The following is a 25,448-nucleotide window of genomic DNA, read 5'->3' on the forward strand; positions in this document are numbered from 1 at the left end:
CTGTTTAGGGTTAACTGCCTTGCTCAAAGGCAGAACGGCAGATTTTTCAACCTTGCCCGCTTGGGGATTCAACCAGCAACCTTTTGGTTACTGGCCCAACGCTCTTAACCTCTAAAGTAACGGGATCAAACTCTGGTAGAATTGAGTGAAGTTCAGTCTTGTGTCTGTGTAGGCTGGTATTTCTTTTAGCGCAGCAGTCCTGGGGGGGGGGGGGGGGGGGGGGAGTTGGTGTGTAGTCTGGAGTTAGGCCAGGCAAAGAGAGAACAGGGAGTTCTGAGGGCGCCCTGGCTGGTACTGTGAGAGTCAGCACATCACGGTCCAGGTGATGTGGGCATCAGTGAATCAGCAGGCTGTATTAGTGTTAACGTCAGCAGACCTAGATGGAAACTGCGGCAGAGCTAGGTGTTGGCCCACAGACCCCGTGTTCGTGTTGTTCCCTACCGCAGTCATGGGGACTAGTATTGTCTCTAGGCATTCATCTTCACTGTGAACACAGAGCGAGTACAGCAGGATGTCACTCAACATGTGAGGACTGCTGAACAATTCATCAAATGGCCATGCGGACTATTTGCATTTTACACTGCTGCTACTTGCTGTTTATTATCTATGCATAGTCACTTTACCCTACATGGAAAAATTACCTCGACCCAACCTGTCAGTGAATATAGTTAAGGAAAGATGTACTAAATAAATAAAAGTAACACACTAAATAACAAGGCTATATACAGAGGGTACCAGTACCGAGTCAATGTTTACCCCCCTCAGGTACCCCCTGTATATAGCCTTGTTATTTTAGTGTGTTACTTTTATTTATTTAGTACATCTTTCCTTAACTATATTTTCCTTAACTGCACTGTTGGTTAAGGGCTTGTAAAGCATTTCATGATAAGGTCTACACACCTGTTGTGTTCGGCGAATGTGACAAATACAATTTGATTTGATTAGAACATTTGATTTGACTTGCATTGACATTGTATTGGCACTGATACAACAAGGAAGAGCATTACACGCTAAGTATAAATAACGGAGTTGGTTTATTGTCAGTTCATTATCTCAGTGATTACAGTAGGCCAGCGGATCCATGTTGCAGTTTTTATGCCATGTCCTTTGCTTTGGTTCAAAGTGGGTTGGTCGCATCCAGTTAGTTCTGGTTCTATCCGGCATGGTTGGTTCTGCTGTGAAGGGTCATGTCAGTTCTGGTTGTGTCCCAGTCCAGTGAGCCCTGACCCTGTTATCTCTCTGCAGTTAGCCTACACCCAGATGGTAGGTCTACTCTGTAGGTTATTTTCTCTTTGACTCTGTCTCTCTTTCTCTATCCCCCTCTCTCTCACTTTCTCTCTCTATCTCTCTCTCCCTTTGTCCGTCTTTCCAATTTATATATCTTCCTTTATCTCCCCCATTCTCTCTTTCTCTCCCTGCTTTTGTCTCTCTCTCGCTCTCTCTCTTTCTCGTTATTTCTATTTCTTGCCCATTTTCTCACGGTATCATTATCTCTGGATCTCTCTTGCACTCTCTTGCTCTCATTTCGCTTGTTCATCAGTATCTTGCCTGTTTCTCTCTCCTTTCATCCACTGACCCTCTGATCCCCTCCAGGTCTTTTCCCTCTGACTCTGTCCCTCTGATCTGTATCTCTTTCTCTACACCCCCCCCCCCTCTCTCTCTCTCTCTCTTGCTCTCTCTCTCTCTCTCTGTCTCTCTCTCTCTATATATATATATATATATTTATATTTCTCAATTCAATTCAATTCAATTCAAGGGGCTTTATTGGCATGGGAAACATGTGTTAACATTGCCAAAGCAAGTGAGGTAGATAATATACAAAAGTGAAATAAACAATAAAAATTAACAGTAAACATTACACATACAGAAGTTTCAAAACAATAAAGACATTACAAATGTCATATTATATAGATACAGTGTTGTAACAATGTACAAATGGTTAAAGTACACAAGGGAAAATAAATAAGCATAAATATGGGTTGTATTTACAATGGTGTTTGTTCTTCACTGGTTGCCCTTTTCTTGTGGCAACAGGTCACAAATCTTGCTGCTGTGATGGCACACTGTGGAATTTCACCCAGTAGATATGGGAGTTTATCAAAATTTGATTTGTTTTCGAATTCTTCGTGGATCTGTGTGATCTGAGGGAAATATGTCTCTCTAATATGGTCATACATTGGGCAGGAGGTTAGGAAGTTTCCACCTCATTTTGTGGGCAGTGAGCACATAGCCTGTCTTCTCTTGAGAGCCATGTCTGCCTACGGCGGCCTATCTCAATAGCAAGGCTATGCTCACTGAGTCTGTACATAGTCAAAGCTTTCCTTAAGTTTGGGTCAGTCACAGTGGTCAGGTATTCTGCCACTGTGTACTCTTTCCAATGTGTCAAGTAATTATATTTTTGTTTTCTCATGATTTGGTTGGGTCTAATTGTGCTGTTGTCCTGGGGCTCTGTGGGGTGTGTTTGTGTTTGTGAACAGAGCCCTAGGACCAGCTTGCTTAGGGGTGTAACGATACTCTAAATCCTCCTCCTCCTCAGACGAGGAGAGGAGAGAGGGATCTGAAGACCAATGTGCAGCGAGGTATGATGACATGATTTATTTAAGACACGACAAAACAACGAAGACAGAAAACGAACTATGAGCACTGGAGATCTAGTGCCTACTACGCGCACTTCTCTCTTAGGCTCCACTACCACATTTGCCCGGTACGAGCGGAGCGTAGGCATAGGACGCACTGCACCCTCCCAGTGCTCCGGAGACACAGCACGCAGAGCCGGCGCAGGATACCCTGGACCGAAACTGCGTACCGGAGACCAGACGCGCTGAGCAGGCACAATACGCCCCGGCTGGATGCCCACACTCACATGACACTTTCGGGGGGCTGCTCTATAGCTCACCGGGCTATGGGCACGCACTGGCGACACCGTGCGCTTAACTGCATAACACGGTGCCTGACCAGTGACGCGATGCTTATAATAAGCACGAGGAGTGCGCTCAGGTCTGCTACCTGGCTTAGCCACACTCCTCTCTAGCCCCCCCCAAAAAAAATTCTGGGGTTGCCTCTCGTACCTGTCCCGCTGCCGTGCTGCCTCCTCATATCGCCGCCGCTCAGCTTTCGCTTCCTCCAGCTCAGCTTTGGGGCGGCGATACTCCCCAGCCTGTGCCCAGGGTCCTTCTCCGTTCAACTCGTCCTCCCAAGTCCACAAGTCCTGGGATTTCTGCGGTTGCTGTCCTTTTCCCCGCTGCTTGGTTCTGGTAATTTGGTGGGTGGTTCTGTCACGATACTCTAAATCCTCCTCCTCCTCAGACGAGGAGAGGAGAGAGGGATCTGAAGACCAATGTGCAGCGAGGTATGATGACATGATTTATTTAAGACACGACAAAACAACGAAGACAGAAAACGAACTATACTTGAATAAACTACAAAACAAATAAACGATGAAAACAGACCTGGACACGAACTTACATATAACGTGAAGAACGCACGAACAGGTACACGACTACAAACAAACGCTACAGTCCCGTGTGGCACGAACATACATACAGACACAGGAGACAACCACCCACAAACAAACAGTGAGAACAACCTACCTTAATATGACTCTCAATCAGAGGAAACGTCAAACACCTGCCTCTGATTGAGAGCCATACCAGGCAACCCAAAACCAACATAGAAACAGAAAACATAGACTGCCCACCCAAAACTCACGCCCTGACCAATAAACACATACAAAACAAGAGAAAACAGGTCAGGAACGTGACATAACCCCCCCCTTAAGGTGCGAACGCCGGGCGCACCAGCACAAAGTCTAGGGGAGGGTCTGGGTGGGCATCTGACCACGGTGGTGGCTCAGGCTCCGGACGCTGTCCCCACACCACCATAGTCACTCCCCGCTTCTGTATCCCCCTCCCAATGACCACCCTCCAACTAAACCCACCTAAATGAAGGGGCAGCACCGGGATAAGGGCCAGCACCGGGATAAGGGGCAGCACCGGGATAAGGGGCAGCACCGGGATAAGGGGCAGCACCGGGCTGAGGGACGGCAGCTCCGGGCTGAGGGACTCTGGCAGGTCCTGGCTGAGGGACTCTGGCAGGTCCTGGCTGAGGGACTCTGGCAGGTCCTGGCTGAGGGACTCTGGCAGGTCCTGGCTGGACGGCTCTGGCAGGTCCTGGCTGGACGGCTCTGAAGGCTGGTCCGGTCTGGCGGAAGGCTCTGGCTGATCCGGTCTGGCGGAAGGCTCTGGCTGATCCGGTCTGGCGGAAGGCTCTGGCTGATCCGGTCTGGTGGAAGGCTCTAGCGGCTCCTGTCTGGCGGACGGCTCTGTAGGCTCTTGGCAGACGGGCGGCTTTGCTGGCTCATGGCAGACGGGCAGCTTTGCAGGCTCATGACAGACGGGCAATTCAGGCGCCGTTGGGCAGACGGGCAGTTCAGGCGCCGCTGGGCAGACGCGCAGTTCAGGCGCCGCTGGGCAGACGGGCAGTTCAGGCGCCGCTGGGCAGATGGGCACACCTGTAGGGAGGAGACGGAGAGACAGCCTGGTGCGTGGGGCTGCCACAGGACCCACCAGGCTGGAGAGACCTACAGGAGGCTTGATGTTAAGAGGCACCTGAAGGACCGGGCTGTGGGGGAGTACTGGAGCTCTGGTGCGCAGCCTTGGCACCACTCCCCCAGGCTGGAATACTACACCAGCCCGTACCCTCCAGAGTGCAGGCACAGGTTGAACCGGGCTGTGGATGAGCACTGGAGATCTAGTGCCTACTACGCGCACTTCTCTCTTAGGCTCCACTACCACATTTGCCCGGTACGAGCGGAGCGTAGGCATAGGACGCACTGCACCCTCCCAGCGCTCCGGAGACACAGCACGCAGAGCCGGCGCAGGATACCCTGGACCGAAACTGCGTACCGGAGACCAGACGCGCTGAGCAGGCACAATACGCCCCGGCTGGATGCCCACACTCACATGACACTTTCGGGGGGCTGCTCTATAGCGCACCGGGCTATGGGCACGCACTGGCGACACCGTGCGCTTAACTGCATAACACGGTGCCTGACCAGTGACGCGATGCTTATAATAAGCACGAGGAGTGCGCTCAGGTCTGCTACCTGGCTTAGCCACACTCCTCTCTAGCCCCCCCCAAAAAAAATTCTGGGGTTGCCTCTCGTACCTGTCCCGCTGCCGTGCTGCCTCCTCATATCGCCGCCGCTCAGCTTTCGCTTCCTCCAGCTCAGCTTTGGGGCGGCGATACTCCCCAGCCTGTGCCCAGGGTCCTTCTCCGTTCAACTCGTCCTCCCAAGTCCACAAGTCCTGGGATTTCTGCGGTTGCTGTCCTTTTCCCCGCTGCTTGGTTCTGGTAATTTGGTGGGTGGTTCTGTCACGATACTCTAAATCCTCCTCCTCCTCAGACGAGGAGAGGAGAGAGGGATCTGAAGACCAATGTGCAGCGAGGTATGATGACATGATTTATTTAAGACACGACAAAACAACGAAGACAGAAAACGAACTATACTTGAATAAACTACAAAACAAATAAACGATGAAAACAGACCTGGACACGAACTTACATATAACGTGAAGAACGCACAAACAGGTACACGACTACAAACAAACGCTACAGTCCCGTGTGGCACGAACATACATACAGACACAGGAGACAACCACCCACAAACAAACAGTGAGAACAACCTACCTTAATATGACTCTCAATCAGAGGAAACGTCAAACACCTGCCTCTGATTGAGAGCCATACCAGGCAACCCAAAACCAACATAGAAACAGAAAACATAGACTGCCCACCCAAAACTCACGCCCTGACCAATAAACACATACAAAACAAGAGAAAACAGGTCAGGAACGTGACAAGGGGACTCTTCTCCAGGTTCATCTCTCTGTAGGTGATGGCTTTGTTATGGAAGGTTTGGGAATCGCTTCCTTTTAGGTGGTTGTAGAATTTAACGGCTCTTTTCTGGATTTTGATAATTAGTGGGTATCGGCCTAATTCTGCTCTGCATGCATTATTTGGTGTTCTACGTTGTACACGGAGGATATTTTTGCAGAATTTTTGCAGAATCTCTCTCTCTCTTTCTTTCTCAAAGCACCTTCGAGTCTTCTTAGGTATGATGGTACAAGCTTGGCACACCTGTTTCTCCCATTCTTCTCTGCAGATCCTCTCAAGATCTGTCAGGCTGGATGGATGGGGAGCATCGCTGCACAGCTATTTCAGGTCTCTCCAGAGATTTTCAATCGGGTTCAAGTCCGGGCTCTGGCTGGGCCACTCAAGTACATTCAGAAACTTGTCCCGAAGCCACTCCTGTGTTGTCTTAGCTGTGTGCATAGGGTCGTTGTCCTGTTGGAAGGTAACTCTTTGCCCCAGTCTGAGATCCTGAGCACTCTGGATCAGGTTTTCATCAATGATCTCCCTGTACTTTGCTCCGTTCATTTTCCTTCAATCCTGACTAGTCTCCCAGTACCTGCCGCTGAAAAACATCCCCACAGCATGATGCTGCCACCACCATGCTTCACCGTAGGGATGGTACCAGGTTTCCTCCAGATGTGACACTTGTCATTCAAGCCAAAGAGTTCAATCTTAATTTCATCAGATCAGAGAATCTTGTTTCTCATGGTCTGACAGTCCTTTAGGTGCCTTTTGGCAAACTCCAAGCGGGCTGTCATGTGCCTTTTACTGAGGAGTGGCATCCGTCTGGCCACTCTACCATGAAGGCCTGATTGGTGGAGTTGTCCTTCTGGGAGGTTCTCCCATCTCCACACAGGAACTCTGGAGCTCTGTCAGAGTGATCATTGGGTTCTTGGTCACCTCCCTGACCAAGGCTCTTCTCCCCCAATCGCTTTGTTTGGCCGGGCGGCCAGCTCTAGGAAGAGTCTTGGTGGTTCCAAACTTATTCCACTAAAGAATGATGGAGGCCACTGTGTTCTTGGGGACCTTCAATGCTGCAGACATTTTTTGGTACCCTTCCCCAGATCTGTGCCTCAACACAATCCTGTCTCGGAGCTCAACGGACAATTCCTTCAACCTCATGGCTTGTTTTTTTCTCTGACATGCACTGTCAACTGTGGGACCTTATATAGACAGGTGTGTGCCTTTCCAAATCATGTCCAACCAATAGAATTTACCACAGGTGGACTCCAATCAAGTTATAGAAACATCTCAAGGATAATCAATGGAAACAGGATGCACCTGAGCTCAATTTCGAGTCTCATAGCAAAGGGTCTGAATACCTATGTAAATAAGGTATTTTTATTTTTTATTTTTTATATATGTGCAAAAATGTATAAAACCTGTTTTCGCTTTGTCAGCTGCTTTGAACAGCTAATCAAATGGCTACCCGGACTATGCATTGTGTCCCGCCGCCCCCCCCCCCCCCCCCCCCATCCCCCTTATCTATTGTTTACCTAATACCTATTATTTACTTAAAAACTGCACTGTTGCTTGAGGGCCTGTAAGTAAGCATTTCACTGCAAGGTCTACACCTGTTGTATTCGGCGCACGTGACAAATAAACTTTGATTTGATTATGGGGTATTGTGTGTAGATTAATGAGTTTAATTTAATTTAATACATTTTAGAACAAGGCTGTAACGTAACAAATGTGGAAAAAGTCAAGGGGTCTGAATCCTTTCCAAATGCACTGTACAGATTCACATGCACAATATAAGGTTTTCTGAATCAGCTGTCTATTTTGAGCTCTTAAGGGGGAGGAATGTCAGCGTGGATACACAGTATCAGCCTTTACAGTAGTCTATACTCTTATCTTTCAGTAGCAAGTACTCTTATCTTACAGTAGTCTATACTCTTATCTTCAGTAGCAAATACTCCTATCTTACAGTAGCAAGTACTCTTATCTTACAGTAGTCTATACTCGTATCTTACAGTAGCAAATAGTCTTATCTTACAGTAGTCTATACTCTCATCTTACCGTAGTCTATACTCTTATCTTACAGTAGCAAGTACTCTTATCTTACAGTAGTCTATACTCTCATCTTACAGTAGTCTATACTCTCATCTTACAGTAGTCTATACTCTTATCTTACAGTAGTCTATACTCTTATCTTACAGTAGCAAGTTCTCTTATCTTACAGTAGTCTATACTCATCTTACAGTAGCAAATACTCTTATCTTACAGTAGTCTATACTCTCATCTTACAGTAGTCTATACTCTCATCTTACCATAGTCTATACTCTTATCTTACAGTAGCAAGTACTCTTATTTTCAGTAGTCTATACTCTCATCTTACCATAGTCTATACTCTTATCTTACAGTAGCAAGTACTCTTATTTTCAGTAGTCTATACTCTTATCTTATAGTAGTCTATACTCTTGTCTTACAGTAGCAAGTACTCTTATCTTACAGTAGTCTATACTCATCTTACAGTAGCAAATACTCTTATCTTACAGTTGTCTATACTCTCATCTTACCATAGTCTATACTCTTATCTTACAGTAGCAAGTACTCTTATTTTACAGTAGTCTATACTCTTATCTTACAGTAGTCTATACTCTTGTCTTACAGTAGCAAGTACTCTTATCTTACAGTAGTCTATACTCTTATCTTACAGTAGTATATACTCTCATCTTACCGTAGTCTATACTCTCATCTTACAGTAGTCTATACTCTTATCTTACTGTAGTCTATACTCTTATCTTACAGTAGCAAGTACTCTTATCTTACAGTAGTCTATACTCTTATCTTACCGTAGTCTATACTCTCATCTTACAGTAGTCTATACTCTTATCTTACTGTAGTCTATACTCTTATCTTACAGTAGCAAGTACTCTTATCTTACAGTAGTCTATACTCTTATCTTACAGTAGTCTGTCTGTACTCTTATCCAGTCTTGTGGTGCCTGTGTGTTCCCACAGCAGACCAAACAGATTGAGCTGGCTAGAGGTCACTAGGAGGTCATCCAAGTCACTGAGCCAGAAGAGTTACACAGTATAGAGTTATACAACGTAAACACATTTGTTGAACGTCCACTTACAGAATGATGGCTGAAGAAAAGGAATGTTACTGCCACTATTTCGATGTTACTGTGACCATTCATTCAAGATTGTGAAAATATTTGTGCCACACTGCAAAATGTTTTCAGCATGTTGAACTCAGCCCTGTTAAGCTGCCTGTACACACACACTGTAACGACGCCTACTGCAGGCTGACTAGATGGAAGACGCCTACACTTGAATGTGGCCACAGTTGCTGATGCACACTTCACTGTCCAATCCATTTAATGTTGACTTTTATCCACCGATAGAAGACTGAATGGAAAGTGTTTTTCTGGCTGTTGGAGATAGCAGAGCAGAGTCACCAACTGCAGGGTTTTGACTCCCCTGTGGCCATTTGCCCTTCCTGGTGCGTTCACATCCTGGGTAATGCTGGGCCTGTTATGAGAGCATTCAGTTGTGTATTAAATGTCCTGTGTGGGTTGACGTCCTGTATGATCCCCCACACGTAGGCTACACACACACACACACACACACACACACACACACACACACACACACACACACACACACACACACACACACACACACACACACACACACACACACACACACACACACACACACACACACACACACACACACACACCATTCGTTAATGCATGCGTCTCTACCTGTGTATTTCCACTCTACTATATATGTGAATAGACCAGGTCTCAGAAGATGATGTGTTCTCTCTATTCCCTGTACATATGTGTACAACTCTATATTCACAGGTTAATGGGAGGACGATGTTCCTGTGTTTGCTGCTTTTATCTAACTGTGTCTTTTTAAGGGTACCAGCCTTGCTAGAAATCTCTCTTTGATACATTTTGAGCCTTGCTTTCCTGGAAATAACTGCCCACGATTGAGAGTACTTGAGGCCTGGGCAGTGAGTGACTCATCTAGCCCACATATCGTTTTTTATGTCCCTCTCTGTTTCTGTCTGTGGGCTGTTTATTTTTAGGGAGACCATCTGCCATAAAGAAGATTTTTCAGAGATTTGGGCATTGTGGGTAATAACTGCATTATAATAGCTTAACGTCAGTGAGACAACCATCTGCACAGCGAGGCAGACCTGCTCAAGCTTTGCCTGTCAAACCTATTTATCCACCCTTCTTCCCTGTGTGTGTGTGTCTGTGTGTCTGTGTGTGTGTGTGTTGTTCCTCTGCCTCTGTCAGTCAATGCTCTCCTCTACTCTCTTTCCCACCATCTTATCTAGTGGGCGTCCTGTATGAATTAACAGTGGGATGTCGGAGTAATGGATGAGTATTACGCTATGAGACTAAATGACTCAGACAGCCCTCTCTCTCTTCTCTCCATCTCTCCCCCCTCTCCCTCATCTCCCCCCCCTCCCTCCATCTCTCCCCCCTTTCCCTCCATCACTCTCCCCTCTCTGTCCATCTCACCCCCCTTTCCCTAATTCTCCCGCCCTCCTTCTCTCCCCCCTCTCCCCCCTTCTCTCCCCAATCTCTCCTTCTCGCCTCCCTCCCTCCTCTCCCCCTCTCCCCTTCTCCCTACTTCTCCCTCCTTCTCTACCCCTTCTACCACCCTCTCCCTCCTCTCCCTCCTTTTCTCCCCCTCTCATTCCTTCTCTTCCCCTCTCCCTCTCCCTTCTTCTCTCCCCCCTCCCTCATACTCTCCTCCCTCCTTCTCTCCCCCTCCTCCTCTTCCTTCTTCTCTCCCCCTCTCCTTCTTTCTTTCCTCCCCTCCCTCCTTCTCTCCTCCTCCCCTCCCTCTTTCTCTCCCCCTCTCCCTCTCCCTTCTTCTCTCCCCCCTCCCTCATACTCTCCTCCCTCCTTCTCTCCCCCTCCTCCTCTCCCTTCTTCTCTCCCCCTCTCCTTCCTTCTTTCCTCCCCTCCCTCCTTCTCTCCTCCTCCCCTCCCTTCTTCTCTCGCCCCTCCCTCATTCTCTCCCCCTTTCCCTCCTTCTCTCCCTCCTTCCCCTCTCCCTCCTTCCCCTCTCATCCTTCTCTCCCTCCTTCTCTCCCCCCTTTCCATCCTTCTCTCCCCCTTTCCCTCATTCTCTCCCCCCTCTCTCTCCTTCCCCCTCTCCCTCATTTTCTCCCCCTCTCCTTCCTTCTCTTCCCTTCTCCCTCTCCCTTCTTCTCTCCCCCTCCCTCCTACTCTCCTCTCCTCCCTCCTTCTCTCCCCCTCCTCTCCCTTCTTTCTCTCCCCCTCTCCTTCCTTCTCTCCCCCCTGTCCATCCTTCTCTCCCCCTCTCCCTCCTTCTCTCCTTCTCTCCCCCTCTTCCTCTTTCTCTCCCCCTCCCTCCTTCTCTCCCCCCTCCCTCCTTCTCTCCCCCTCTACCTCCTTCTCTCCCCCATCCCTCCTTCTCTCCCCCACTCCCTCCTTCTCTCCCCCCTCCCTCCTTCTCTCCCCCACTCCCTCCTTCTCTCCCCCACTCCCTCCTTCTCTCCCCCCCTCCCTCCTTCTCTCCCCCTTCCCTCCTTCTCTCCCCCTCCCTCCTTCTCTCCCCCCTCCCTCCTTCTCTCCCCCACTCCCTCCTTCTCTCCCCCCCTCCCTCCTTCTCTCCCCCCTCCCTCCTTCTCTCCCCCTCCCTCCTTCTCTCCCCCACTCCCTCCTTCTCTCCCCCCCTCCCTCCTTCTCTCCCCCCTCCCTCCTTCTCTCCCCCACTCCCTCCTTCTCTCCCCCACTCCCTCCTTCTCTCCCCCCCTCCCTCCTTCTCTCCCCCTCTCCCTCCTTCTCTCCCCCTCTCCCTCCTTCTCTCCCCCTCTCCCTCCTTCTCTCCCCCCTCCCTCCTTCTCTCCCCCCTCCCTCCTTCTCTCCCCCCTCCCTCCTTCTCTCCCCCACTCCCTCCTTCTTTCCCCCATTCCCTCCTTCTCTCCCCCCTCCCTCCTTCTCTCCCCCTCTCCCTCCTTATCTCCCCCTCCCTCCTTCTCTCCCCCCTCCCTCCTTCTCTCCCCCACTCCCTCCTTCTCTCCCCCCCTCCCTCCTTCGCTCCCCCCTCCCTCCTTCTCTCCCCCACTCCCTCCTTCTCTCCCCCACTCCCTCCTTCTCTCCCCCCCTCCCTCCTTCGCTCCCCCCTCCCTCCTTCTCTCCCCCACTCCCTCCTTCTCTCCCCCACTCCCTCCTTCTCTCCACTCCCTCCTTCTCTCCCCTCTCCCTCCTTCTCTCCCCCTCTCCCTCCTTCTCTCCTCTCCCCCCTCCCTCCTTCTCTCCCCCTCTCCCTCCTTCTCTCCCCCTCTCCCTCCTTCTCTCCCCCACTCCCTCCTTCTCTCCCTCTCCCTCCTTCTCTCCCTCCTTCTCTCCCCCTCTCCCTCATTCTCTCCCCCTCCCTCCTTCTCTCCCCCACTCCCTCCTCCCCCCCTCCCTCCTTCTCTCCCCCTCTCCCTCCTTCTCTCCCCCTCTCCCTCCTTCTCTCCCTCCTTCTCTCCCCCCTCTCCCTTATTCTAACAGCCACTCTGTTTCTTAGCTATTTCCCATTTGCTCTCTCCTTAGTTTCTGCTTCTTACTTTCTCTCTTCTCCATCTTTCTTTCTTTAACTCCTTCCCTTTCTCTCACTCCATCTTCCCTTCTCTCTCACACACAGCTGATCTTGCTATCTCCACCTCCTCCCACACATCCTGTTTGTCCCTCGTTCCTTCTCTCTCTTATGCCCCCCTCTGTCTCCTAGTGTGAGTGCAGTCTGATGTAAAATGGCTGACACCTTTCTCCTTCTCTCTCTCCCTGTGTCTGCTCCGTTGGCTCCTCCTCTCCTATATTATCCCCTTTTCTGTTTCATTGTCCTCCTTTCATTTATTCCCCCACTATCTGCTCTCATTTCTGTCCATTTCCCTTTCCTTTTATTTCCTTATCTTTCTTGTCCTTTCCTTACCTCTTTCCTGCCAAGTCTCAGTCAGTCTGTCTCTTTGTCTGTAGGGACAGTTTTCACCCCATCCTCACCTTTCCAAATACATATTCCTGTCAGTCTGTCTGTTTGTCTATGGTGGGAGTTCCCCTCTCCTCCCTTCTACCCAGTCTCTTTCTCTGTTCCTCAGTGGGGACAGTCTTCTCCTCTACTCACCCCATCCTCTCTCAGTCCTCTCCTCTCCTCATCCCATCTTCTCTTTTCTCAGTGGGCACAGTCCTCTCCTCTCCTCTCCTCTCCTCTCCTCTCCTCTCCTCTCCTCTCCTCTCCTCTCCTCTCCTCTCCTCTCCTCTCCTCTCCTCTCCTCTCCTCTCCTCTCTCAGTGAGGACAGTCCTCTCCTCTCCTCTCTCAGTGGGGACAGTCCTCTCCTCTCCTCACCCCATCCTCTCTCAGTGGGGACAGTCCTCTCCTCTCCTCACCCCATCCTCTCTCAGTGGGGACAGTCCTCTCCTCTCATCACCCCGTCCTCTCTCAGTGGGTACAGTCCTCTCATCTCCTCACCCCATCCTCTCTTCTCTCTCCTCTCCTCTCCTCTCCTCTCCTCACCCCATCCTCTCTTCTCTCTCCTCTCCTCTCCTCACCCCATCCTCTCTTCTCTCTCCTCTCCTCTCCTCACCCCATCCTCTCTTCTCTCTCCTCTCCTCTCCTCACCCCATCCTCTCTCAGTGGGGAAAGTCCTCTCCTCTCCTCACCCCATATTCTCCTCTCTCAGTGGGGACAGTCCTCTCCTCTCCTCACCCCATCCTCTCTTCTCTCAGTGGGTACAGTCCTCTCCTCTCCTCTCCTCACCCCATCCTCTCTTCTCTCAGTGGGGACAGTCCTCTTCTCTCCTCACCCCATCCTCTCCTCTCTCAGTCCTCTCCGCACCCCATCCTCTCTTCTCTTTGTGGGGACAGTCCTCTCCTCTCCTCACCCGATCCTCTCCTTTCTCAGTCCTCTCCACACCCCATCCTCTCTTCTCTCAGTGGGTACAGTCCTCTCCTCAACCCATCCTCTCCTCTATCAGTCCTCTCCTCCGCACCCCATCCACTCTTCTCTCTGTGGGGACAATCCTCTCCTCTCCTCACCCCATCCTCTCTTCTCTCTGTGGGGACAGTCCTCTCCTCTCCTCACCCCATCCTCGCTTCTCTCAGTGGTTACAGTCCTTTCCTCTCCTCACCCCATCCTCGCTTCTCTCAGTGGGGACAGTCCTCTTCTCTCCTCACCCCATCCTCTCCTCTCTCAGTCCTCTCCGCACCCCATCCTCTCTTCTCTCTGTGGGGACAGTCCTCTCCTCTCCTCACCCCATCCTCTCCTCTCTCTCCTCTCCTCACCCCATCCTCTCCTCTCTCTCCTCTCCTCACCCCATCCTCTCCTCTCTCTCCTCTCCTCACCCCATCCTCTCCTCTCTCTCCTCTCCTCACCCCATCCTCTCCTCTCTCCTCTCCTCACCCCATCCTCTGTTCTCTCTGTGGAGAATGAAGCTGTCCTCAGCAGTGCCTTTCACCTGTGTGTGGCTGCGACAGGGACAGTGAGAGGGAAAGAGCTACCATTCACAGTTTTGTAGCCTCAAGCACTGAGACTAAAATATTGTACTGTATCTGTGTGGGGAGATTTTGGGACTCTGTGTTATTCTGATTCAGTTTTAACTGAGTTGTAGTTGATTGCTTTTAACAGTGTGGTTGTATTCATTATGTGATTCTGAGTGGGCCTATGTGACAAGACTTTGTTTGAGAAGGGTTCAGAGTGTGTATTTTTGACTATGTGTTCAGTGACAGTGTGACTCTGAAATTGTGTGAGTTGTGTGTAGACAAGGTTAACGTGTTGCTGAGTGTGTAGCAGTGGGGCGAGGAAGGCATGACTACTGTGTGCATGTGCACATGCATGTGCGTGTGTATGTGTGCCTGTTTACATATGAGTGTGTGTAGATGTGCATTTATCGGTAGTGACATGTACCTATCAGATCTCTATCCTATCAGTCATCAGACCTCTATCCTATCAGACCTCTATCCTATCAGATCTCTATCCTATCAGTCAACAGACCTCTATCCTATCAGACCTCTATCCTATCAGATCTCTATCCTATCAGTCAACAGACCTCTATCCCATCAGACCTCTATCCTATCAGATCTCTATCCTATCAGTCAACAGACCTCTATCCTATCAGATCTCTATCATATCAGTCATCAGACCTCTATCCTATCAGTCAACAGACCTCTATCCTATCAGATCTCTATCCTATCAGTCATCAGACCTCTATCCTATCAGATCTCTATCATATCACACATCAGACCTCTATCCTATCAGTCATCAGACCTCTATCCTATCCGACATCTATCCTAACAGATCTCTATCCTATCAGACCTCTATCCTACCAGTCAGCAGACCTCTATCCTATCAATCACCAGACCTCTATCCTATCAGACCTCTATCCTATCAGACCTCTATCCTATCAGACCTCTATCCTATCAGACCTCTATCCTATCAGTCATCAGACCTCTATCCTATCAGACCTCTATCCTATCAGACCTCTATGCTATCAGACCTCTATGCTATCAGACCTCTATGCTATCAGACCTCTATCCTATCAGACCTCTATCCTATCAGACCTCTATCCTATCAGACCTCTATCCTATCAGACCTCTATGCTATCAGACCTCTATGCTATCAGACCTCTATGCTATCAGACCTCTATGCTATCAGACCTCTATCCTATCAGACCTCTATCCTATCAGACCTCTATGCTATCAGACCTCTATCCTATCAGACCTCTATCCTATCAGACCTCTATGCTATCAGACCTCTATGCTATCAGACCTCTATGCTATCAGACCTCTATGCTATCAGACCTCTATGGTATCAGACCTCTATGCTATCAGACCTCTATGCTATCAGACCTCTATGCTATCAGACCTCTATGCTATCAGACCTCTATGGTATCAGACCTCTATGGTATCAGACCTCTATGCTATCAGACCTCTATCCTATCAGACCTCTATGCTATCAGACCTCTATGCTATCAGACGTGTCATAGAGCATCCTGATGAGACCGGGACAGTTTAGAGATCAGCAGTGTGTTATAGTCAGTAATGATATGATGAAGGACAGACGGTTTAGAGATCAGCAGTGTGTTATAGTCAGTAATGATATGATGAAGGACAGACGGTTTAGAGATCAGCAGTGTGTTATAGTCAGTAATGATATGATGAAGGACAGACGGTTTAGAGATCAGCAGTGTGTTATAGTCAGTAATGATATGATGAAGGACAGACGGTTTAGAGATCAGCAGTGTGTTATAGTCAGTAATGATATGATGAAGGACAGACGGTTTAGAGATCAGCAGTGTGTTATAGTCAGTAATGATATGATGAAGGACAGACAGTTTAGAGATCAGCAGTGTGTTATAGTCAGTAATGACATGATGAAGGACATACGGTTTAGAGATCAGCAGTGTGTTATAGTCAGTAATGATATGATGAAGGACAGACAGTTTAGAGATCAGCAGTGTGTTATAGTCAGTAATGACATGATGAAGGACAGACGGTTTAGAGATCAGCAGTGTGTTATAGTCAGTAATGATATGATGAAGGACAGACGGTTTAGAGATCAGCAGTGTGTTATAGTCAGTAATGACATGGTGAAGGACAGACGGTTTAGAGATCAGCAGTGTGTTATAGTCAGTAATGATATGATGAAGGACAGACGGTTTAGAGATCAGCAGTGTGTTATAGTCAGTAATGACATGATGAAGGACAGACGGTTTAGAGATCAGCAGTGTGTTATAGTCAGTAATGACATGATGAAGGACAGACGGTTTAGAGATCAGCAGTGTGTTATAGTCAGTAATGATATGATGAAGGACAGACGGTTTAGAGATCAGCAGTGTGTTATAGTCAGTAATGATATGATGAAGGACAGACGGTTTAGAGATCAGCAGTGTGTTATAGTCAGTAATGACATGATGAAGGACAGACGGTTTAGAGATCAGCAGTGTGTTATAGTCAGTAATGACATGATGAAGGACAGACGGTTTAGAGATCAGCAGTGTGTTATAGTCAGTAATGATATGATGAAGGACAGACGGTTTAGAGATCAGCAGTGTGTTATAGTCAGTAATGATATGATGAAGGACAGACGGTTTAGAGATCAGCAGTGTGTTATAGTCAGTAATGATATGATGAAGGACAGACGGTTTAGAGATCAGCAGTGTGTTATAGTCAGTAATGATATGATGAAGGACAGACTGTTTAGAGATCAGCAGTGTGTTATAGTCAGTAATGATATGATGAAGGACAGACGGTTTAGAGATCAGCAGTGTGTTATAGTCAGTAATGATATGATGAAGGACAGACGGTTTAGAGATCAGCAGTGTGTTATAGTCAGTAATGATATGATGAAGGACAGACGGTTTAGAGATCAGCAGTGTGTTATAGTCAGTAATGACATGATGAAGGACAGACGGTTTAGAGATCAGCAGTGTGTTATAGTCAGTAATGATATGATGAAGGACAGACGGTTTAGAGATCAGCAGTGTGTTATAGTCAGTAATGATATGATGAAGGACAGACGGTTTAGAGATCAGCAGTGTGTTATAGTCAGTAATGATATGATGAAGGACAGACGGTTTAGAGATCAGCAGTGTGTTATAGTCAGTAATGATATGATGAAGGACAGATGGGTTAGAGATCAGCAGTGTGTTATAGTCAGTAATGATATGATGAAGGACAGACGGTTTAGAGATCAGCAGTGTGTTATAGTCAGTAATGATATGATGAAGGACAGACGGTTTAGAGATCAGCAGTGTGTTATAGTCAGTAATGATATGATGAAGGACAGACGGTTTAGAGATCAGCAGTGTGTTATAGTCAGTAATGATATGATGAAGGACAGACGGTTTAGAGATCAGCAGTGTGTTATAGTCAGTAATGACATGATGAAGGACAGACGGTTTAGAGATCAGCAGTGTGTTATAGTCAGTAAGGATATGATGAAGGACAGACGGTTTAGAGATCAGCAGTGATTTATAGTCAGTAAGGATATGATGAAGGACAGACGGTTTAGAGATCAGCAGTGTGTTATAGTCAGTAATGACATGATGAAGGACAGACGGTTTAGAGATCAGCAGTGTGTTATAGTAAGTAATGATATGATGAAGGACAGACGGTTTAGAGATCAGCAGTGTGTTATAGTCAGTAATGATATGATGAAGGACAGACTGTTTAGAGATCAGCAGTGTGTTATAGTCAGTAATGATATGATGAAGGACAGACGGTTTAGAGATCAGCAGTGTGTTATAGTCAGTAATGATATGATGAAGGACAGACGGTTTAGAGATCAGCAGTGTGTTATAGTCAGTAATGATATGATGAAGGACAGACGGTTTAGAGATCAGCAGTGTGTTATAGTCAGTAATGATATGATGAAGGACAGACGGTTTAGAGATCAGCAGTGTGTTATAGTCAGTAATGATATGATGAAGGACAGACGGTTTAGAGATCAGCAGTGTGTTATAGTCAGTAATGATATGATGAAGGACAGACGGTTTAGAGATCAGCAGTGTGTTATAGTCAGTAATGATATGATGAAGAACAGACGGTTTAGAGATCAGCAGTGTGTTATAGTCAGTAATGACATGATGAAGGACAGACGGTTCAGAGATCAACAGTGTGTTATAGTCAGTAATGACATGATGAAGGACAGACGGTTTAGAGATCAGCAGTGTGTTATAGTCAGTAATGATATAATGAAGAACAGACGGTTTAGAGATCAGCAGTGTGTTATAGTCAGTAATGAAATGATGAAGGACAGACGGTTTAGAGATCAGCAGTGTGTTATAGTCAGTAATGATATGATGAAGGACAGACGGTTTAGAGATCAGCAGTGTGTTATAGTCAGTAATGATATGATGAAGGACAGACGGTTTAGAGATCAGCAGTGTGTTATAGTCAGTAATGATATGATGAAGGACAGACGGTTTAGAGATCAGGAGTGTGTTATAGTCAGTAATGATATGATGAAGGACAGACGGTTTAGAGATCAGCAGTGTGTTATAGTCAGTAATGACATGATGAAGGACAGACGGTTTAGAGATCAGCAGTGTGTTATAGTCAGTAATGATATGATGAAGGACAGACGGTTTAGAGATCAGCAGTGTGTTATAGTCAGTAATGACATGATGAAGGACAGACGGTTTAGAGATCAGCAGTGTGTTATAGTCAGTAATGATATGATGAAGGACAGACGGTTTAGAGATCAGCAGTGTGTTATAGTCAGTAATGACATGATGACGGACAGACGGTTTAGAGATCAGCAGTGTGTTATAGTCAGTAATGACATGATGAAGGACAGACGGTTTAGAGATCAGCAGTGTGTTATAGTCAGTAATGATATGATGAAGGACAGACGGTTTAGAGATCAGCAGTGTGTTATAGTCAGTAATGATATGATGAAGGACAGACGGTTTAGAGATCAGCAGTGTGTTATAGTCAGTAATGATATGATGAAGGACAGACGGTTTAGAGATCAGCAGTGTGTTATAGTCAGTAATGACATGATGAAGGACAGAAGGTTTAGAGATCAGCAGTGTGTTATAGTCAGTAATGATATGATGAAGGACAGACGGTTTAGAGATCAGCAGTGTGTTATAGTCAGTAATGATATGATGAAGGACAGACGGTTTAGAGATCAGCAGTGTGTTATAGTCAGTAATGATATGATGAAGGACAGACGGTTTAGCGATCAGCAGTGTGTTATAGTCAGTAAGGATATGATGAAGGACAGACGGTTTAGAGATCAGCAGTGTGTTATAGTCAGTAATGATATGATGAAGGACAGACGGTTTAGAGATCAGCAGTGTGTTATAGTCAGTAATGACATGATGAAGGACAGACGGTTTAGAGATCAGCAGTGTGTTATAGTCAGTAATGATATGATGAAGGACAGACGGTTTAGAGATCAGCAGTGTGTTATAGTCAGTAATGACATGATGACGGACAGACGGTTTAGAGATCAGCAGTGTGTTATAGTCAGTAATGACATGATGAAGGACAGACGGTTTAGAGATCAGCAGTGTGTTATAGTCAGTAATGATATGATGAAGGACAGACGGTTTAGAGATCAGCAGTGTGTTATAGTCAGTAATGATATGATGAAGGACAGACGGTTTAGAGATCAGCAGTGTGTTATAGTCAGTAATGATATGATGAAGGACAGACGGTTTAGAGATCAGCAGTGTGTTATAGTCAGTAATGACATGATGAAGGACAGACGGTTTAGAGATCAGCAGTGTGTTATAGTCAGTAATGATATGATGAAGGACAGACGGTTTAGAGATCAGCAGTGTGTTATAGTCAGTAATGATATGATGAAGGACAGACGGTTTAGAGATCAGCAGTGTGTTATAGTCAGTAATGATATGATGAAGGACAGACGGTTTAGCGATCAGCAGTGTGTTATAGTCAGTAAGGATATGATGAAGGACAGACGGTTTAGAGATCAGCAGTGTGTTATAGTCAGTAAGGATATGATGAAGGACAGACGGTTTAGAGATCAGCAGTGTGTTATAGTCAGTAATGACATGATGAAGGACAAACGGTTTAGAGATCAGCAGTGTGTTATAGTCAGTAATGATATGATGAAGGACAGACGGTTTAGAGATCAGCAGTGTGTTATAGTCAGTAATGATATGATGAAGGACAGACGGTTTAGAGATCAGCAGTGTATTATAGTCAGTAATGATATGATGAAGGACAGACGGTTTAGAGATCAGCAGTGTGTTATAGTCAGTAATGATATGATGAAGGACAGACGGTTTAGAGATCAGCAGTGTGTTATAGTCAGTAATGATATGATGAAGGACAGACGGTTTAGAGATCAGCAGTGTGTTATAGTCAGTAATGATATGATGAAGGACAGACGGTTTAGAGATCAGCAGTGTGTTATAGTCAGTAATGATATGATGAAGGACAGACGGTTTAGAGATCAGCAGTGTGTTATAGTCAGTAATGACATGATGAAGGACAGACGGTTCAGAGATCAACAGTGTGTTATAGTCAGTAATGACATGATGAAGGACAGACGGTTTAGAGATCAGCAGTGTGTTATAGTCAGTAATGATATGATGAAGGACAGACGGTTTAGAGATCAGCAGTGTGTTATAGTCAGTAATGATATGATGAAGGACAGACGGTTTAGAGATCAGCAGTGTGTTATAGTCAGTAATGACATGATGAAGGACAGACGGTTTAGAGATCAGCAGTGTGTTATAGTCAGTAATGATATGATGAAGGACAGACGGTTTAGAGATCAGCAGTGTGTTATAGTCAGTAATGACATGATGACGGACAGACGGTTTAGAGATCAGCAGTGTGTTATAGTCAGTAATGATATGATGAAGGACAGACGGTTTAGAGATCAGCAGTGTGTTATAGTCAGTAATGATATGATGAAGGACAGACGGTTTAGAGATCAGCAGTGTGTTATAGTCAGTAATGATATGATGAAGGACAGACGGTTTAGAGATCAGCAGTGTGTTATAGTCAGTAATGATATGATGAAGGACAGACGGTTTAGAGATCAGCAGTGTGTTATAGTCAGTAATGACATGATGAAGGACAGACGGTTTAGAGATCAGCAGTGTGTTATAGTCAGTAATGATATGATGAAGGACAGACGGTTTAGAGATCAGCAGTGTGTTATAGTCAGTAATGATATGATGAAGGACAGACGGTTTAGAGATCAGCAGTGTGTTATAGTCAGTAATGATATGATGAAGGACAGACGGTTTAGAGATCAGCAGTGTGTTATAGTCAGTAATGATATGATGAAGGACAGACGGTTTAGAGATCAGCAGTGTGTTATAGTCAGTAATGATATGATGAAGGACAGACGGTTTAGAGATCAGCAGTGTGTTATAGTCAGTAATGATATGATGAAGGACAGACGGTTTAGAGATCAGCAGTGTGTTATAGTCAGTAATGATATGATGAAGGACAGACGGTTTAGAGATCAGCAGTGTGTTATAGTCAGTAATGATATGATGAAGGACAGACGGTTTAGAGATCAGCAGTGTGTTATAGTCAGTAATGATATGATGAAGGACAGACGGTTTAGAGATCAGCAGTGTGTTATAGTCAGTAATGATATGATGAAGGACAGACGGTTTAGAGATCAGCAGTGTGTTATAGTCAGTAATGATATGATGAAGGACAGACGGTTTAGAGATCAGCAGTGTGTTATAGTCAGTAATGATATGATGAAGAACAGACGGTTTAGAGATCAGCAGTGTGTTATAGTCAGTAATGACATGATGAAGGACAGACGGTTCAGAGATCAACAGTGTGTTATAGTCAGTAATGACATGATGAAGGACAGACGGTTTAGAGATCAGCAGTGTGTTATAGTCAGTAATGATATGATGAAGGACAGACGGTTTAGAGATCAGCAGTGTGTTATAGTCAGTAATGATATGATGAAGGACAGACGGTTTAGAGATCAGCAGTGTGTTATAGTCAGTAATGACATGATGAAGGACAGACGGTTTAGAGATCAGCAGTGTGTTATAGTCAGTAATGATATGATGAAGGACAGACGGTTTAGAGATCAGCAGTGTGTTATAGTCAGTAATGATATGATGAAGGACAGACGGTTTAGAGATCAGCAGTGTGTTATAGTCAGTAATGATATGATGAAGGACAGACGGTTTAGAGATCAGCAGTGTGTTATAGTCAGTAATGACATGATGAAGGACAGACGGTTTAGAGATCAGCAGTGTGTTATAGTCAGTAATGATATGATGAAGGACAGACGGTTTAGAGATCAGCAGTGTGTTATAGTCAGTAATGATATGATGAAAGACAGACGGTTTAGAGATCAGCAGTGTGTTATAGTCAGTAATGATATGATGAAGGACAGACGGTTTAGAGATCAGCAGTGTGTTATAGTCAGTAATGATATGATGAAGGACAGACGGTTTAGAGATCAGCAGTGTGTTATAGTCAGTAATGATATGATGAAGGACAGACGGTTTAGAGATCAGCAGTGTGTTATAGTCAGTAATGATATGATGGAGGACAGACGGTTTAGAGATCAGCAGTGTGTTATAGTCAGTAATGACATGATGGAGGACAGACGGTTTAGAGATCAGCAGTGTGTTATAGTCAGTAATGATATGATGAAGGACAGACGGTTTAGAGATCAGCAGTGTGTTATAATCAGTAATGATATGATGAAGGACAGACGGTTTAGAGATCAGCAGTGTGTTATAGTCAGTAATGATATGATGAAGGACAGACGGTTTAGAGATCAGCAGTGTGTTATAGTCAGTAATGATATGATGAAGGACAGACGGTTTAGAGATCAGCAGTGTGTTATAGTCAGTAATGATATGATGAAGGACAGACGGTTTAGAGATCAGCAGTGTGTTATAGTCAGTAATGATATGATGAAGGACAGACGGTTTAGAGATCAGCAGTGTGTTATAGTCAGTAATGATATGATGAAGGACAGACGGTTTAGAGATCAGCAGTGTGTTATAGTCAGTAATGACATGATGAAGGACAGACGGTTTAGAGATCAGCAGTGTGTTATAGTCAGTAATGATATGATGAAGGACAGACGGTTTAGAGATCAGCAGTGTGTTATAGTCAGTAATGATATGATGAAGGACAGACGGTTTAGAGATCAGCAGTGTGTTATAGTCAGTAATGATATGATGAAGGACAGACGGTTTAGAGATCAGCTACTCTGATAGGCCAGTTAACATATTATCACACTGGGTAACGAGACCATCGTTTGACTCTAATAAAAGTTGCGTGTTAAAAGCCTAAGACTATTTCTAGGAAATCAAACAGACTGTAAAAACACCCAAACGTTCTTTGTGATGTAATTCTGTTTCCCTATGTCACGGCCGTCGAAAGAACTGGACCAAAGCGCAGCGTGGTAAGCGTACATATTCCTTTTATTTAGAATGACGCCAACAAAACAATAAACAATACCAAAACGACCGTGAAGCTTAAGGGCATATAGTGCCACAAGACAACTTCCCACACAGAAAGGAGGGAAAGGGCTACCTAAGTATGGTCCCAATCAGAGACAACGATAGACAGCTGTCCCTGATTGAGAACCATACCCGGCCAAAACAAAGAAATACAAAAACATAGAAAATATAACATAGAATGCCCACCCAAATCACACCCTGACCAAACCCCAAAATAGAGACTTAAAAAGCTCTCTAAGGTCAGGGCGTGACACCCTAGCTGTCTGTTTGTGATTGGAGTAGAGAGGAAAGAAGCGTGGTCATGTGGTTGCTTTGTTAATCTCCTGTTTACTTCTAACTACCTAATTCATACTCCCTTTCCAGTGCCCTCTGACGTAGTCCCATAGTTCTGAAGCAAAGTGTTTTTGCCCCGTGTGTCGTCGAGTCGTTTCCTCTGACCTTGTCTAGCTCTCACTACAAACACACAATGCTCCCAATTCCTCTAGGTGCTCTGGTTTAAATATACTTCCATGAATACTTATATTCTGCCGGTGCTGTCAGTATTCCCAGTTTTCCAGGATTAGGGCGTCCGTTAAACGTGTGTAAGTGATAATTCCACTTTGTTGCTTGTGTAATGGGATTAGCGGGAAACATCTTAACGGTGCCATGAAAAGTGGATTTTTACAAGCAGAGCTGAGAGAAAGAACAAACGGGACGTCAGTCTCAGAGGAGTGGTTGACTTGTGCCAGTTCTTTATCCTCTACTCCTTTTCATTCGGTCTCTTTGGCCTCTCTTTTTCCCTACATGTTTCTCTTTCTGGGATATTTTTTTCGCCTTTCTCACAGCATTGTCACTCTTTCTCTCCTTGTGTAATCCCATTCTAATTATTTGTTGTGTTCATCTCCTTCCTCATATCTACTGTCTCCCCTCCCTCTTCATATAAACTGTCTCCCCTCCCTCTTCATATATACTGTCTCCCCTCCCTCTTCATACAGTTGAAGTCAGAAGTTTACATACACCTTAGCCAAATACATTTAAACTCAGTTTTTCACAATTCCTGACATTTAACCCTAGTACAAATTCCCTGTCTTAGGTCAGTTAGGATCACCACTTTATTTAAAGAATGTGAAATGTCAGAATAATAGTAAAGAGAATGATTTATTTCCGCTTGAATTTCTTTCATCACATTCCCAGTGGGTCAGAAGTTTACATACACTCAATTAGAATTTGGTAGCTGTCACGTTCTGAACCTAGTTCTTTTGTATTTTCTTTGTTTTAGTTGGTCAGGGCGTGAGTTGGGTGGGTTCTATGTGTTGTGTTTCTATGTGGGGTTTTCGTTTGGCCTGATATGGTTCTCAATCAGAGGCAGGTGTTGGTCATCGTCTCTGATTGGGAACCATATTTAGGTAGCCTGTTTTCTGTTGGGTTTTGTGTGTGTTTGTTTCTGTGTGTCTCCCCTCTTCATGTATATTGTCTCCCCTCTCTCTCCAGATATATTGTCCCCCCTCCCTCTCTCTTCAGATATATTGTCCCCCCTCCCTCTCTCTTCAGATATATTGTCTCCCCTCCCTCTCTCTTCAGATATATTGTCTCCCCTCCGTCTCTCTCTCTCCAGATATATTGTCTCCCC

The 25,448-nt window shown here is 45.9% G+C and overlaps 2 protein-coding genes across 17 annotated transcripts in view; one reads left to right on the top strand and one right to left on the bottom strand.

Moving 5' to 3' along the window:
* Positions 1-25,448, top strand: part of LOC139581378 (protocadherin alpha-C2-like) — a 208,163-nt gene that overhangs the window by 48,248 nt on the left and 134,467 nt on the right. The window lies entirely within an intron of this gene.
* LOC139581374 (uncharacterized) lies at positions 3,351-5,365 on the bottom strand. The gene is made up of 2 exons (XM_071411044.1): positions 5,167-5,365; positions 3,351-4,510 (listed from the first exon to the last, which is right to left on the bottom strand). The coding sequence occupies exons 1-2, from the start codon at positions 5,192-5,194 to the stop codon at positions 3,774-3,776; spliced, it is 765 nt and encodes a 254-aa protein (XP_071267145.1). The 5' UTR covers positions 5,195-5,365; the 3' UTR covers positions 3,351-3,773.

The sequence above is a fragment of the Salvelinus alpinus genome, chromosome 7, assembly GCF_045679555.1.
Source record: "Salvelinus alpinus chromosome 7, SLU_Salpinus.1, whole genome shotgun sequence".
Classification (NCBI taxonomy): domain Eukaryota; kingdom Metazoa; phylum Chordata; class Actinopteri; order Salmoniformes; family Salmonidae; genus Salvelinus; species Salvelinus alpinus.

Excerpts from the sequence above, each read along its gene's own strand:
- LOC139581374 (XM_071411044.1), bottom strand. The coding sequence starts at position 5,194 with ATGAGGAGGCAGCACGGCAGCGGGACAG. Across the intron at positions 4,511-5,166 it reads GCAGCACGGCAGCGGGACAG|GTGTGCCCATCTGCCCAGCG; the intron begins GTACGAGAGGCA and ends TCCTCCCTACAG.